The following is a 16468-nucleotide window of genomic DNA, read 5'->3' on the forward strand; positions in this document are numbered from 1 at the left end:
ATGACAGACAGGCGGAGAGAACGTTAATGAAGTGGATTTATAAAGCTGACAGAGGGATGCAGTCGATCAGACGGCTCATGGTCGGCCTCGGCTGTCTCTTCCAGGGGCGATGTGACTTGGCTCAGTTCTGTACACAGCGTATACATTGTGATTGGGGACGCTGGTGATTATCTCCGGCAGGAAGTAGTGGGTAATTAGCGCTCTGTTAAGTGGTTAATTATAGACACAGAATAGAGCGCCCTGAATTGTGTCACCCTTTATTTCTCCAGGACCCCCCTTCCCCACCCCCAGCGCGACGAGGTAATCTAATTGTCCCGGCATTGTACTGAGCCCCATTCATAGTCCTTGTTCATCCCTCCTCCTCTCCATACATGTCCTGGACCTTTGTATCCTCCATCAATGGGACCCCCCGTGGGGTCATTAGAGGACACAGAGGGTCCCACAGCTTAGTGCTGCTATAGGATTGGTGGATAGAAGGAGGGGCGGGGAAGTGACCACATCGGGATGGCTGACCTTTTCACTATGCAAATTGGAGAACAAATGAAATTGAAACATTTTCAGTACATTGGAGATATGTTGTGCCTGCAATGCTTCTTTACATGATCTTCTCACATGCCCACCCGGCTCAGCAGAAATCCTTGAAAGGTCGATCAATCTAACATATTTCAGGCACTGGGGATCAGATTGGGCATTTTTCTTGAGAATAGAGAGCAGACAGTTCCTCAGCAGTAGACAACAGAAAAGTCAGTGCTACTACCCATACAACACATAGATAGCAGAGCTCCCGGATGCTTGATCCACAGTCGCTGGCTGAGTAAAGTAATGTAGGAAAAATAATTCGCACTCCGGTTGTAGCTCTTTAAAAAATCTTTGTTTTTATTAACAAGCCACAGGGAACAGACGCAGGGGAAAACAGTTGACGCGTTTCAGCATATAAGGCCTTAGTCATAACCACTGTTGGTTATGACTAAGGCCTTATAGGCTGAAACGCGTCAACCGTTTTCACCTGAGTTTGTTCACTGTGGCTTGTTAATAAAAACAAAGATTTTTTAAAGAGCAACAACCGGAGTGCGGATCATTTTTCCTACAGTTCCTCAGCAGTGCCGTAGTCCTTATATACCCGCCACAGAGGGGCTGGTGACACAGGAGGAGGCAGTAGTGAATAGTGGGGGTCACAGTACTGGGTATATGGTATGGCAGGTGTGTGAATCGGATGACCGGCTGAACAGAATTACAAATGTTTTGGCCGGTTAACCCGCTCACCTGTAAGTTGAATCTGTTGAAATTATAGCTGCCCTGGTCAGGGCCTGGGACAAGGGGTGGGCAAGAGGGGAGGCTGCCCCGGGCGCAATGTTTTATTGCAGGGATGATGGCGCCCTGTGCAAGTTGCTTCTGTTACAAGGCTGACAGGAGTAGTGACCACAATATTACTGCTAACCATAAACCTAAGGGAAGGGGGGAGGGCCCAGTTTGGCCTGGGCGCTGGAGGACCTTGTCCCGGCACTGGCCCCGGTGCACCCCGCCCCCCCTTCTTCATTAATGACATGTCCATAATATTTTAATTTTTAGTAATATCATCACTGGGTCTCTGTGCTTTTATATGCAATGAAGGCAAGGTTGAAAGAACTGAAATGAATGAAAGGGGAGGGCCAGGGACAGTCAGGCTGGGGGAGGAAGGAGCTAGATGATGATGGACGTCCTCTAACCAGGAAGTATTTCAGGTTTATGATAAATCCATTGAATATCTCAGGCCCTGAGCGAACACAGTAAGAGAGACGCAGGCTGCTGAATCCTATTCATCTCTTCTATCTGTGCTTATCACTTCAATCTGTTCCTAAATGATAACCATATTGATTGTAGATCTTACACAGGGTGTGGGCCCCCCATAAATCTCCCTGCTGTCATCACAATGCATTGCAGTGATCTGAGCTTTGGCGTACACATCCCCGGGTATTTATCTACTCGGGAGAAAACTGGGAATGAGCACTGGAGATTGGACTGTCCAGGGACCAACATGTGAGAATAGTACAACTCCTCTAAGTGTACAGGGCCAGTTATGTCCTGCTGATGGTTCTGTCATGGAAAGGAAGTGAAGGTCATTGTCCCATATGGGAACACAGCAAGTAAAACCAACAGGATCTCTCTCTTCCCCGCTCTGTCCAAAAAAAAAAAATTGCTCTGTAAGTAATCAGGTTTTAAAGTGGACCCGTACTCTCCTGGTGAGGGAGGTAAGCTTCTGACGTCATTATTTTTGCTCTTCTTACCATCTCTGAAAGAGAAGATTATAATAATGGATGGAGATGTCTACATACAGGTCCCCTTTAATGAAGGTACTAAGACGAGAGACCTGGTGACTTTCTCCTCAAGGATCATTGTAGAGCAATGCTCCACCTATGCAGAGCATTATAATAATGAAGACATCTACATACAGGTCCCTTTCCATGAAGGTACTAAGACGAGAGACCTGGTGACTTTCTCCTCAAGGATCATTGTAGAGCAATGCTCCATCTATACAGAGGATTATAATAATGAAGACATCTACATACAGGTCCCCTTTAATGAAGGTACTAAGACGAGAGACCTGGTGACTTTCTCCTCAAGGATCATTGTAGAGCAATGCTCCACCTATACAGAGCATTATAATAATGAAGACATCTACATACAGGTCCCTTTCCATGAAGGTACTAAGAAGAGAGACCTGGTGACTTTCTTCTCAAGGATCATTGTAGAGCAATGCTCCACCTATACAGAGCATTATAATAATGAAGACATCTACATACAGGTCCCTTTCCATGAAGGTACTAAGAAGAGAGACCTGGTGACTTTCTTCTCAAGGATCATTGTAGAACAATGCTTCATCGCCATACAAAAGTTTATAATAATGGAAACGTTCATGGAGACGTCTACAAACAGGTCCCCTTAAAGCAGTGGTTCTCAACCTTTCTACTGTCGTGACCCCTTGATAAAATTCCTCAAGTTTTGGGGACCCCTAACAGTAAAATTATTTTTGTAGCTTGGGTTGTCAGCACCCAAGGCAAGACAAGTAATTTGCGCCCCTAATCCATGGAGATTTAGTGCTCCCTGAGTCCCTTCCACTTAGGATGTACCACTCTGTCTCTTTGTTCACCTTTCTTTCCCTTATATCCCTCTCTATCCTAAATTCTTGTCCCCCCCCGTCTTTTTTGTTCTTTCTCTTATTCTTTCTTCCCCTTTTTCTTTGTTCCTCCCCCTCTTTTCCTCTCCCTTCCATGTATTCTCTATTTTTATTCCTTCTCTTACTCCTTGGTGGGGGGAATGGGATGAGTGGCAATGCTGGGGGGAGTTCTGATCAACCAACGTAGGTGCTCTTGATCAAAGTCATCTGCTGATCTGAGAACTGTAGTGGGGACTTTTAATGGCAACTATAATCACAGGTAGTGTTACTCACTGTGTCTCTGGCGTCACTGTGTCTCTGACTTTGTGGTGTCTCGTAGCAGTGACACCTATGTCGAAATCATGAGATGGGGTCTCCTTCAGCCCCTCCCACTTCACATTCCTCACCGGTCAGCTGACCTCTAGTCTCTGCCCCCCAGCCATGCCGTGAACTGAATGGGCAGCTGTGAAGAGGCTGAGCGGGCGGGCACAGGCTCCACAGACGGCCCTTCTGGGTGGCCACTAAAAGGCTGGGAGAGCGGTGCGGGCTTCAGGAACAGCCCAGGATTCGGTGACCCCTGCCAAATCGTAATTCGACCCCCAGGTTGAGAACCACTGCCTTAAATGATTGTACTAAGAAGGGAGACCGGGTGACTTCCTCTGCAGAACATTGAGGAGCAATGCTCCATCTCCATGCAAAGGATTATAATTAGGGAGACGTCCACATACAGGTCCCCTTTAATGAAGATACTAAGAAGAGAGACCTGATGACTTCTCTTGAAGGATCATTGTAGAGCAATGCTCCATCTCCATACAAAGGATTATTATAATGGAGACGTCTATGAACAGCCAACTCTAATGAAGGCACTAAGTAGAGGGACCTGGTGACTTCTGAAGATCGTTGTGCATCAATGCTCCATCTCTATACAAAGGATTATAATAATGGAGATGTCTACATACAGGTCCCTTTTAATGAAGGTACTAAGAAGAGAGACCTGATGACTTCTGAAGATCATTGTGCAGCAATGCTCCTTCTCCATATTATATCATTATAATAATGGAGATGTCTACTTACAAGTCCCCTTTAATGAAGGCACTAAGAAGAGAGACCTGGAGACTTCCTCTGCAGATCATTGTGGATCAATGCTTTATCTCTATACAGATAAATGTAGGCCTAGTCTGAGTCCCCATGAAAAAACTTGCTTCTATTTTAGTATTTAAGACATTCGGCGTTCTCGGTAAGATGGTGAATGTAGGATTATGCATTAATTGCTCAATGATGTAAACCGCAGTGATATTCTTAGAGGCGAGAAATCCAATCCGCAGTGACGTTCTGCAAGGTTTTTCTAAGGATGAGTTCCAGCCAAATGGCTGACATACATATATGAACTGCTTTACATGCCAAAGTATTCCTATACAGCTATTCCAGCAATTCACACACCCGCCAACACCTCATACGTGTGGCATGGAAGGAAGTAAGGATCTCAGGGATAGGGTGAAGATCATTCAAGGAGCAGGCTGGAGCTCTAAGCTCTGCTCTCACCCTCCTGGCTGTGCAGTGTGGTTAGTGTTGTGGGTCTTTAGCTGCTTTTTAGATGTTTGAAATTCAATATAGAATTGTCTGAGTATCTTTCAGTGATAAATTATCTATTCATCTCAAATTCATCAGAATAGACAAAGCTAAATAGACAAAGCTACGTGTGCACTATATGGCTATAGGTATGTAGACCTCAAATGACTGGGTGTCTCAGATGAAGGGTCCTGGTAATACTACTTCATATAAAGACATTGTAGACCATTGTACTTCCAACCTTGTGGTAACAGTTTGGTGAAGACCATTTTCTGTTCCACCATGACTGTGCCCCTGTGTACAAAGCCAGAACCATAAAGACATGGTTTGTTGGCTATGGTGTGAAGAACCATGAGTGGCCTCCACAGAGCTCTGAACTCAACCCTACTGGTTATGACTAAGGCCTTATAGGCTGAAATGCGTCAACAGTTTTCATCTGCGTTTGTTCACTGTGGCTTGTCAATAAAAACAAAGGTTTTTTAAAGAGCAACAACCGGAGTGCGGATCATTTTTCCTACAACACTACTGAACACCTTAGGGATGAACTGGAACGCCGAACACAAGTCAGGTCTTCTGTGTTCAAAGCCAGCTCCATACAAACATAGTTTGGCCAGCACAGTGTGGAGAATCATGAGTGGCCTACACAGAGCCCTGACCTCAACCCTATTGAACACCTTTGGGATGAATTGGAAGAATGCCAATGGTGAGTCAGGTCTTCTAATCCAACATCCACCACACTCAGGCACAGGCTGAGGTTTGGGGTCTACAGTGAATGGTCCTGTTAATACTCCATCATACAAAGACATTGTAGACAATTGTGCTCTTCCAACCTTGTGGCAACAGTTCAATGAAAACCCTTTTCTGTTCCACCATGACTGTGCTCCTGTGTACAAAGCCAGCTCCATAAAGATCTAGTTTAACCAGTATGGTGTGGAGAAGCATGAGTGGCCTCCACAAAGCCTCAACCCTTACTGAACAACTTTGGGATGAAATGGAATGCCAAATGCAAGCCAGGTCTTCTGTGTACAACACCAGCTCCATAAAGCTATGGTTTGACCAGTATGGAGAACAATAAAGGGCCTCCCTATTGAACCCCTTTGGGATGAATTGGGGCACCAAATGCATGTCAGGTCTGCTATATACAAAAAAAATAAAGACATATTTTGACCAGTTTGGTATGGAGGAACTTGAGTGTCCTGCGCAGAGCCCTGACATCAACCCTACTGAACACCTTTGGGGTGAGTTGGAATGTTGTTGATGGTGAGCCAGGTCAAGTCATCCAACATCAATACCTGACCTCACAAATGGCCACAAATTCCCACAGACACTCCAAAATGGCTATGGGGGGGGGGGTCAACTCCTTATTAGCAGCCATAGGGAGGGGGGCAACTCCATATTAATGGCCACGAGGGGTGGGGGCATTTCCATTTTAAGGGCTATGGTTTTGTAAAGAGATGTCAAACAACCCAATATAGGTGAGATGGTTAGGGGTCCACCAACTTTGGCCATATAGTGTATTTTGATAGACATTATTGCACCCTTCCTCAGGTCTTTGTGGACTATGAGGGCTCAGTTCCTGTTTTGTGGTATTTTTTGTTGTGTTGTTAGGGACATAAAGAAAATAAATTATATTTCCACTGTTCCTAAGGGAAGTCGATGTTAAACCCCTTCACTGTGCAACATCAAGTCACGTCTTTTCATTCATCAGAAATATACGGGACTTTTTAAGGAATCACTACTTAAGAAAGATTATTCATTTGTTCAGATAGATTCAGGTATTAGTCAGAAACAAATCAAATTATTTATACAATATTAAAACAAACGTTAGATATGACGCGGTGTTACCTTTTGTAGAAGTTACTTTTGAATGTTTTGTGTTTTGATTGTATAAGCGAGTGTGTTTTTATAGAAGATCCTGGCTAATACCTGAGTGCTAATTGCCTCCAAAGTGACATTGTATACGGTAAGGTGCGATTGTTGTGTTGATAGTGAGCTCAGAGTCGGGTAAAGTTCGGTGTTGTACGATGACGGGTTTGGTGATGCTCTTTAGAGGGAATACATGAGATCCCGGCTAGTACCCGAAGGCAAGGTCAAAGGCTCATTGATGGAGGTGGGGAGGGAAGGCTCATTGATGGTGGTGGGGAGGTAAGGCTCATTGATGGAGGTGGGGAAGGAAGGCTCATTGATGGAGGTGGGAGGGGGAAAAGGCTCATTGGTGGAGGTGGGGAGGGAAGGCTCCTTGATGGGGAGGGAAGGCTCATTGATGGAGTTGAGAAGGGAAGGCTTATTGGTGGAGGTGGGGAGGGGAGGATCGTTTATGGGGAGGGAAGGCTCATTGATGGAGTTGAGAAGGGAAGGCTTATTGGTGGAGGTGAGTAGGGAAGGCTCATTAAAGGAGGTGGGGAGGGAACGCTCATTGATTGGAAGGGAAGGCTCATTGCTGAAGGTGAGGAGAGAAGGCTCATTGATGGAGGTGGGGAGGGAAGGCTCATTGATTGAGTTGAGACGGGAAGGCTCGTTGATGGAGGTGGGGAGGTAAGGCTCATAGGCTCATTGATGGGGAGAGAAGGTTCATTGGTGGAGGTGGGGAGGGAAGGCTCATTGATGGAGTTGAGAAGGGAATGTTTATTGGTGGAGGTGAGAAGAGAAGGCTCATTAAAGGAGGTGGGGAGGGAAGGCTCGTAGGCTCATTGATGGGGTGGAAAGGCTCATTGATGGAGGTGAGAAGGGAGTGCTCATTGGTGGAGGTGGGGAGGGGAAGGCTCATTGATGGAGGAGGTGGGAGGGAAGGCTCATTAATGGAGGTGGGGGAGGGAAGGCTCATTAATGGAGGTGGAGGAGGGAAGGCTCATTGATGGAGGTGGTGGGAAGGAAGGCTTGTTGATTGAGGTGGGGGGAGGAAAGGCTCGTTGATGGAGGTGGGGGGAGGAAAGGCTCGTTGATGGAGGTGGGGGGAGGGAAGGCTCGTTGATGGAGGTGGGGGAAGGGAATGTTCATTGATGGAGGTGAGGGAGGGAATGTTCATTGATGGAGGTGAGGGAGGGAAGGCTCGTTGACGGAGGTGGGGGAGGGAAGGCTCGTTGACGGAGGTGGGGGAGGGATGGCTCGTTGATGGAGGTGGGGGAGGGAAGGCTTATTAATGGAGGTGGGGGAGGGAAGGTTCATTGATGGAGGTGGTGGGAAGGCTCGTTGATGGAGGTGGAAGGGGGAAGGCTCGTTGATGGAGGTGGAAAGCGCCTACAATGGGCACGTGAGCATCAGAACTGGACCACGGAGCAATGGAGGAAGGTGGCCTTGTCTGATGAATTCAATAATGGTTCGAGGAACACAACCATGAGATTGAGGTGTTGACTTGGCCTCCAAATTCTCCATATCTCAGTCCAGTCGAGCATCTGTAGGATGTGCTGAAAAAACAAGTCCCGATCCATCAATGAGCCTTCAGCCCCACTCAACATTAGGTTATGGCTAATCGCCGTGTTGATTGTGAGCTCGGAGTCAGGTGAAGTGTCCTCGTACGATGATGACGGATTTTGGAGCGGCGTGGCGATGCTCCGGGGGGGGGGGGGTTATCCGCTGTTTTTTGGCGGCCTGCTCTTAGCTCTGCGTTTTTGGTAATCCGGCTAATCAGGCGTTCGTATCCTCGGCCATCCCAGCTGTGCGCGGTAATCCAGGTACAGACACCGGCACTTCCTCTCCCGCCTCGTCTTTCCATTGCAGCTTGGGGGGGGGGTTAAGTGATTTTGTTTATGAGCGGTCGCAGATGATGAGCCCCTGGCGGGGCTCCAGGCCCGGCCCGGCTCCTGCCAGAAGTCGCCTTTTGCCAAAAGCTTTTTATTTACGTGAGCCGTTCCATTGACATTGTGCACTCATTCGTCTGACGGATCTCTGGTTGTGACAAGAGTTTGGCCCGAGTCAGGAATGCCGCGTTCCTGATGGATCTCACCTGGAATGATGGATTCCTGGCATGCTCGGCAATCCTGAGGGTCTGTGATGGTGGAATGTCGTTTTTTGAGGAGGAGATCAGACACTCCAGTGATGGCGCCGCGCCATGTGACGGATCATAAATACATTGATCTTCAGTGGAGGATCTCACCCAAACCCCTCAGATCTGTAATAACACCCCGTAAAGCCCATGTTACACCCCACACATTCCAACTATGTTATGTCCTCTTTGTACGACATCATCCGAGACAGCAACGCGTTTGTAGGCAGCGTTTTTGGGCTTTGGCGGTTTTTTTTTTTATTAGCCAATAGAGAAAACTATTAACCGTTACATAATTTGTTGGTCGGTATTTCAGCTTTTTTAGCTTTTCCATTAGCTTTTATTTCTTCTTTTATTATTATTATTCATTTATTATAATGTTTTTTTCGTCCTGATAAGGGGTTCGAGTACAGTTTTTAGGTTGGCGCTAGGATTAGGAGTTGGGGGGGTTATTTATTATTATTTTATTCATTTATTTTTTATTATTATTATTTATTATTATATGAATAATAATAAATAAATGTGAAATAAATACACAAATAAATAAAAAATACATTATTATTCTGAAGGTCCAGGGTCTGGACCTTCAGACCCTCCATGCTGTAAACGGCGGCTCCCACGCGCATGCGCAGGAGTGACGTCATCGCGCACCCAGCTGCTCATGTAGCCGGAGGTCACGAACCCAAAAGGAAGACCTGTCGGTGGTGACAGCACGGCACTGGGGGGGCTTTGTTCTTAAGTATGTTTCTCATAATGTGCTAGTATCTGATGTATACTAGCACATTATGACATTGCCTTTCGGGGAATTTTTATTGTGGTTTACTACCGCTTTTAAGGCGGCCATGAATGCAGTGCTGGCACAAGGTCATCCAGAGCCATCCAGGGCAAAGAAGCCAAACTGCCCAATCCCATTGTGCCCAGGGCATGCGCCCCTCCCACCCACCCCTTGCCCCCGACCCTGCATTGTCGGCTGGTTCAGCACCAGACCAGTAGAGATTTGATCCATCTATGGGCAGGCTGATCGGCTGATTGGGTACACCCAGCATGTTGGATTTTTAGCATGCGGTTATTGGCAGCGGCTTTACCCGCTAGCAGCAATCACCACGTTCTCCCTGCCGGGACGGCTCCCCTTGGCCCTCTGCTGGAAGAAAATAATAGCTCTGTGCCGTGGTGTATTTGGGTTTTGTGCTGCCCTGGGCCTGACCAAACTCATGCAACCCCTAATTTAAATATGGCCCACCTCTTTATGTCAAGGCCACAACCCTTCCTGTTTAAGACCCGCCCTGCCAATTGTAAATCACACCCCTTCCTGTTTAAGACCCGCCCTGCCAATTGTAAATCACACCACTTCCTGTTCAAGACCCGCCCTGCCAATTGTAAATCACACCCCTTCCTGTTCAAGACCCGCCCTGCCAATTGTAAATCACACCCCTTCCTGTTCAAGACCCGCCCTGCCAATTGTAAATCACACCCCTTCCTGTTCAAGACCCGCCCTGCCAATTGTAAATCACACCCCTTCCTGTTCAAGACCCGCCCTGCCAATTGTAAATCACACCCCTTCCTGTTCAAGACCCGCCCTGCCAATTGTAAATCACACCCCTTCCTGTTCAGGACCCGGCCTGACAATTGTAAATCACACCCCTTCCTGTTTAAGACCCGCCCTGCCAATTGTAAATCACACCCCTTCCTGTTTAGGCTCCACCTTTTTCCTCTTAGAGCTCCGCTCGTCCTCCACTAATTTCCACTCTCCAAATGTCGAGCCGGCGAGTGGAAGTTTTGAGGGCTCTTTATATATTCTTGATTGATTTTTAGTTTAATTAAACACTAAAAAATGTAACACAAGCCGGCGGGAATCTTTCCTTGAGGGAGCCGGGAGGATGTTGTTTTTTTTTTTTTTTTTCTTTTGTGTGCGGGGGGGGGGGGCTGCTTTTTAGCCGCCTCCTGCAAAGTGCCGCCCTAGGCCTGGGCCAAGATACAGTGCTGGGCCTCTGCGGGTGGGATTCTCCCATCAATGCTGACTGTGTTGATGGGGGGGGGGGGATCGCGCGACTTTGCAGGAAAGAAATAATCGCATAATGGCCGGGTTTAGTTATTTGCAGAAACGGGGCTTAGGAAAGTTTTTGTGCTGGGAAATCCTCCTCTGTACTGCCCTTGTCTGAAATCTGTGTTGGATTCTGTGTATTATTGAGGAGTTGAGCTGCTTGTGGATGATGTCAGGTCAGCAGGTGACCGTACTGTCCAAAAAGGCCGGGGTCTAAGGAGGTGTGTCCATGGATAAAGCGGCGTTTGAAACAGGACAGGCGGTACACACAGCTCCCTCCAAGGCTGCTTATCGATATAAATCTGATAAAAACGCTGTTCACATGAAGGAACTTGGAGCAATGAAAACCCACCAGATATCCAGGAGGACGAGTTCAGTGCCAGCAGCGTCATCTGGTGATTGAAGTCAATGGGAGGCGATTTTGCATTGCAGTCGGTAGGGGGCGTTTTTTGCATTGAAGCCAAAGATGCGCGATTTTGCATTGAAGTCAATGGGATGTGGTTTTGCATAGCAGTCAGTAGGGGCGTTTTTGCATTGAAGTCAATGGGACGTGGTTTTATATTGACGTCAGTGGGACGCGGTTTTCTATTGACGCCAATGGGATGCGGTTTTCTATTGACGTCAATGGGACATGATTTTGCATTGAATTCAAAGGTACATGATTTTCTATTGACGTCAGTGGGATGCGATTTTGCATTGAAGTCAATGGGACATAAATTTTCTATTGACGTCAATGGGACGTGCTTTTCTATTGACGTTAGTAGGATGTGATTTTGCATTGAAGTCAATGGGACGCAGCATGCCATTATCGGCACCTTTTTTTTTTTCTATTGGCAAAAATGATGCCCAGTACTTTTTGGCGGCGGATACATGGGTGCGTCCCTGGTAGTGACCCAAGTCTGTGCGTTGGCAGAGGCCATCAGGTAGATCCAGGGCGCTGATTATTGGGTGGTAATGGGATTGTGATGCGGGAGTCTCTGTAGGGGGGAGGGGGGAGGGGGGGGGGTGCAGATTCATGACCTGTACATGTCGGGGGAGGGGTGAGGACTGGCTCCGGGAGAGATCAGAAGACGCAGCCAGTGAAGGTGATAATGGGGTGATAATAGAACCGCTCACATTTCACTCGTATTCATTGGCTATTTACTAAGGATAGACGCCTCACATTTGGAGGGATAATCTGGAAATGATCGGACTTGTCACCAGGCGATAAATCTCTGACCACCTTCCCTTCATTGTCCATATTCCAGGAGCCTAAAAGAGGACCTTCAATGTCATCATCCAATCATAGATCAGTAAATGAAAAATCATCATTAACCCCTTCAATACCGGGCACTTCCACATATTCTGTTCTGTTATATTCTATTGTGTTCTATTATACTTTATTCAGTTCTGTTCTATTATATTATATTCTGTTCTATTATACTCTGTTCTGTTCTGTTCTGTTCTGTTCTGTTCTGTTCTGTTCTGTTATGTTATGTTCTATTCAATTCTATTATAGTCTGTTCTGTTATATTCTGTTCTGTTATATTCTGTTCTGTTATATTCTGTTCTGTTCTGTTATATTCTGTTCTGTTCTATTATATTCTGTTCTGTTATATTCTGTTCTGTTATATTCTGTTCTGTTCTATTATATTATGTTCTATTATATTCTGTTCTGTTCTATTATATTCTGTTCTGTTCTATTATATTCTGTTCTATTATATTCTGTTCTGTTATATTCTGTTCTGTTCTATTATATTCTGTTCTGTTCTATTATATTCTGTTCTATTATATTCTGTTCTGTTATATTCTGTTCTGTTCTATTATATTCTGTTCTATTATATTCTGTTCTATTATATTCTGTTCTGTTATATTCTGTTCTGTTCTATTATATTCTGTTCTGTTCTGTTCTGTTATGTTATGTTATGTTCTATTATATTCTGTTCTGTTCTATTATACTCTGTTCTGTTCTGTTCTGTTCTGTTATGTTATGTTATGTTCTATTCTATTATATTCTGTTCTGTTCTGTTCTGTTCGGTTCTGTTCTATTATATTCTGTTCTGTTCTGTTCGGTTCTGTTCTATTATATTCTGTTCTATTATATTCTGTTCTATTATATTCTGTTCTGTTCTGTTATGTTATGTTATGTTATGTTATGTTATGTTCTGTTCTGTTCTGTTCTGTTCTGTTATATTCTGTTCTGTTATATTCTGTTCTGTTCTGTTCTGTTCTATTATATTCTGTTCTTTTATACTCTGTTCTGTTCTGTTCTGTTCTATTCTGTTATATTCTGTTCTGTTATATTATATTCTGTTCTATTATATTCTGTTCTTTTATACTCCTGTTCTGTTCTGTTCTGTTCTGTTATATTCTGTTCTGTTCTGTTATATTCTGTTCTGTTCTATTATATTCTGTTATATTCTATTCTATTATATTCTGTTCTGTTCTATTCTATTCTGTTATATTCTATTCTATTATATTCTGTTCTGTTCTATTCTGTTCTATTCTATTCTATTCTGTTCTGTTCTGTTCTGTTATATTCTATTCTGTTCTGTTCTATTATATTCTGTTCTATTCTGTTCTGTTATATTCTATTCTGTTCTGTTCTATTATATTCTGTTCTATTATACTCTATTCTGTTCTGTTCTATTATATTCTGTTATATTCTATTCTATTATACTCTATTCTATTCTTTTCTGTTCTATTCTGTTCTCTTCCGGATCTTCTTTAATAGGGTCCAATCAGCTCTGTGGTTGGCGAACTGTTTGAGGCAAAGTTCCTGTTTAATAATTGACTAGCGGCGCGCACAGGTGCACTGACGTTGTTTTGTTGTGGCAGGTCTGAAGCTGGGGATGGAGCGGGACGCCTATGTCATGATCGCGGAGAAAGGCGAGAAGCTTTATCACATGGTCAGCAAGAAATCCAACCTCATCAAGGACCGGAGGAGGAAATTCAGCACCGTCTCCAAATGCTTCCATGGAAAGTAAGTAGAAAAGATCCATTCATGGCGCTGACCTGAAAAGCTCCGCCGAGTCGCGGGCCGCATACATAATGAGCCCGCCGCTGACAGGGCGCCCCATTCACCGCTTTGAAGGCCCGGCGTGAATCGATGCTCTTCAGACCTCCGGAGACAATCTACAAAGAGAGGCAAAAAAAAAAAGTTCCCACTTATCAGCCGCAGCGAATCCAAATCCTCCCCGCGGCCAAAAATAGAAGAGCGATGACCTAGTCTGCCCGCCGCTCCGTCCTGCGCAGTCCGAGGTCCTCCTTTGTTACGTGACCCCCAAATATATCCTTCAATAGATGGATAGAGGAGCTTTCATGGCATTCAATAGCTGAAGCTACTGTTCTGGAGGAAGATATTTCCCATTACACAGCCAACTTCCTGTCCAAAGAAGAAGGTTCTTCACATCCACCATCCCTGTGCTGAGTTCCCAGGTCTGTACACCCGCTGTGCCCATTATGAGGGGTTCCACCATCCCTGTGCTGAGTTCCCGGGTCTGTACACCCGCTGTGCTCATTATGAGGGGTTCTCACCATCCCTGTGCTGAGTTCCCTGGTCAATACACCCGCTGTGCCCATTATGAGGGGTTCTCACCATCCCTGTGCTGAGTTCCCGGGTCTGTACACCCGCTGTGCCCATTATCAGGGGTTCTCACCATCCCTGTGCTGAGTTCCCGGGTCTGTACACCCGCTGTGCCCATTATGAGGGGTTCCCACCATCCCTGTGCTGAGTTCCCGGGTCTGTACACCCGCTGTGCCCATTATGAGAGGTTCTCACCATCCCTGTGCTGAGTTCCCGGGTCTGTACACCCGCTGTGCCCATTATGAGGGGCTCCCACCATCCCTGTGCTGAGTTCCCGGGTCTGTACACCCGCTGTGCTCATTATGAGGGGTTCTCACCATCCCTGTGCCGAGTTCCCGGGTCTGTACACCCGCTGTGCCCATTATGAGGGGCTCCCACCATCCCTGTGCTGAGTTCCCGGGTCTGTACACCCGCTGTGCCCATTATGAGGGGCTCCCACCATCCCTGTGCTGAGTTCCCGGGTCTGTACACCCGCTGTGCCCATTATGAGGGGCTCCCACCATCCCTGTGCTGAGTTCCCGGGTCTGTACACCCGCTGTGCCCATTATGAGGGGTTCTCACCATCCCTGTGCTGAGTTCCCGGGTCTGTACACCCGCTGTGCCCATTATGAGGGGTTCCCACCATCCCTGTGCTGAGTTCCCGGGTCTGTACACCTGCTGTGCCCATTATGAGGGGTTCTCACCATCCCTGTGCTGAGTTCCCGGGTCTGTACACCCGCTGTGCCCATTATGAGGGGTTCCCACCATCCCTGTGCTGAGTTCCCAGGTCTGTACACCCGCTGTGCTCATTATGAGAGGTTCCCACCATCCCTGTGCTGAGTTCCCAGGTCTGTACACCCGCTGTGCCCATTATGAGGGGTTCCCACCATCCCTGTGCTGAGTTCCCGGGTCTGTACACCCACTGTGCCCATTATGAGGGGTTCTCACCATCCTGGATGGATTTGTATTCATTTTATGGTGCTGGGATATGTAGTACCCCTCAGGAAGCTTAATCCTTGGAGTGTCCAGCAGAGAGGGGCTCCATTCACAGGACACTTTTCCTCACACAGATAATTATCCTGACACCGACAATCATGACACGCAGCTCCCCATCTGGCTTTTTGTAGGAAAAATTCTATTTGAGGGTTGCCGTCTCTTTAAGCCTGCGGTTTGCCGGGTTCTGCGCTGGCGCGGTATGATACGGCTGGAGATTTGCCGTCATGCTGTAAACACATTTACTGGACGTTGTTTCTTATTCAGCACAAGCAGCACGCCGAGTTAAAAGGGATCTTTCATTTTAATAATGGCAGGAAGCGGCTTCCCATGAAATGGATTTTCCTCACACGGAGAAGGGGGGGGGGGGAATATTTCGTCTCGGCTAATTATAAATGGGAATGGGACGACGTTTGATGCTGAGTATTAGAGCCCACTCAGTACTGGAGCCATCCTTCGCTCCGCTTTATATCCGATGTGCTGTGACAGAGCGTGTGACAGCGCCGAATGGTGTCCTGATATCTGTGACGACGGAGAATCGTTGTGTCATCAGACCAGAAGAAGAGACAACACCAGACCTGGAGGAGCCATTCATTGACACCAACAATGACACCTCCCTCACCAAACCAGTTCTGCTGCATAGATTAGAACATGGACACACCAACCGCAATTGTCTAGTATGGCGGAACGAAGAACAGTTCTCCATCAATTTACCCCAAGAATATAAGACTCCAGGGACCATCCCAGTACCCAACCGAAACCTTTTCATCAATGACAAGAGAACTTCCACCCTATCACTCCACCATCTTTACTCTAAACGAGAGAACTTCCACCCTATACACTACCATCTTTACTTTAGACCACAGAACTTCCACTTTATCGATCCACCATCTTTACTGTAGACAAGAGAGCTTCCACCCTATCACTCCACCATCTTTACTCTAGACTAGAACTTCCACCCTATCACTCTACCATCTTTACTCTAGATGAGAGAACTTCCACTCTATCACCCCACCATCTTTACTCTAAACGAGAGAACTTCCACCCTATACACTACCATCTTTACTTTAGACCACAGAACTTCCACTTTATCAATCCACCATCTTTACTGTAGACAAGAGAGCTTCCACCCTATCACTCCACCATCTTTACTCTAGACTAGAACTTCCACCCTATCACTCTACAATCTTTACTATAGACTAGAAC

General features: G+C 46.3%; 1 protein-coding gene across 1 annotated transcript in view; it reads left to right on the forward strand.

Moving 5' to 3' along the window:
* The window catches only part of PREX1 (phosphatidylinositol-3,4,5-trisphosphate dependent Rac exchange factor 1), a gene marked incomplete in the record, with an annotated part of 222925 nt that overhangs the window by 117788 nt on the left and 88669 nt on the right, over window positions 1-16468 (forward strand). Inside the window, 1 exon segment of the mRNA XM_073607193.1 lies at window positions 13543-13687. Within this exon segment, the coding sequence (XP_073463294.1) occupies window positions 13543-13687 (145 nt within the window).

Source organism: Aquarana catesbeiana, linkage group LG12 (assembly GCF_042186555.1).
Source record: "Aquarana catesbeiana isolate 2022-GZ linkage group LG12, ASM4218655v1, whole genome shotgun sequence".
Classification (NCBI taxonomy): Eukaryota; Metazoa; Chordata; class Amphibia; order Anura; family Ranidae; genus Aquarana; species Aquarana catesbeiana.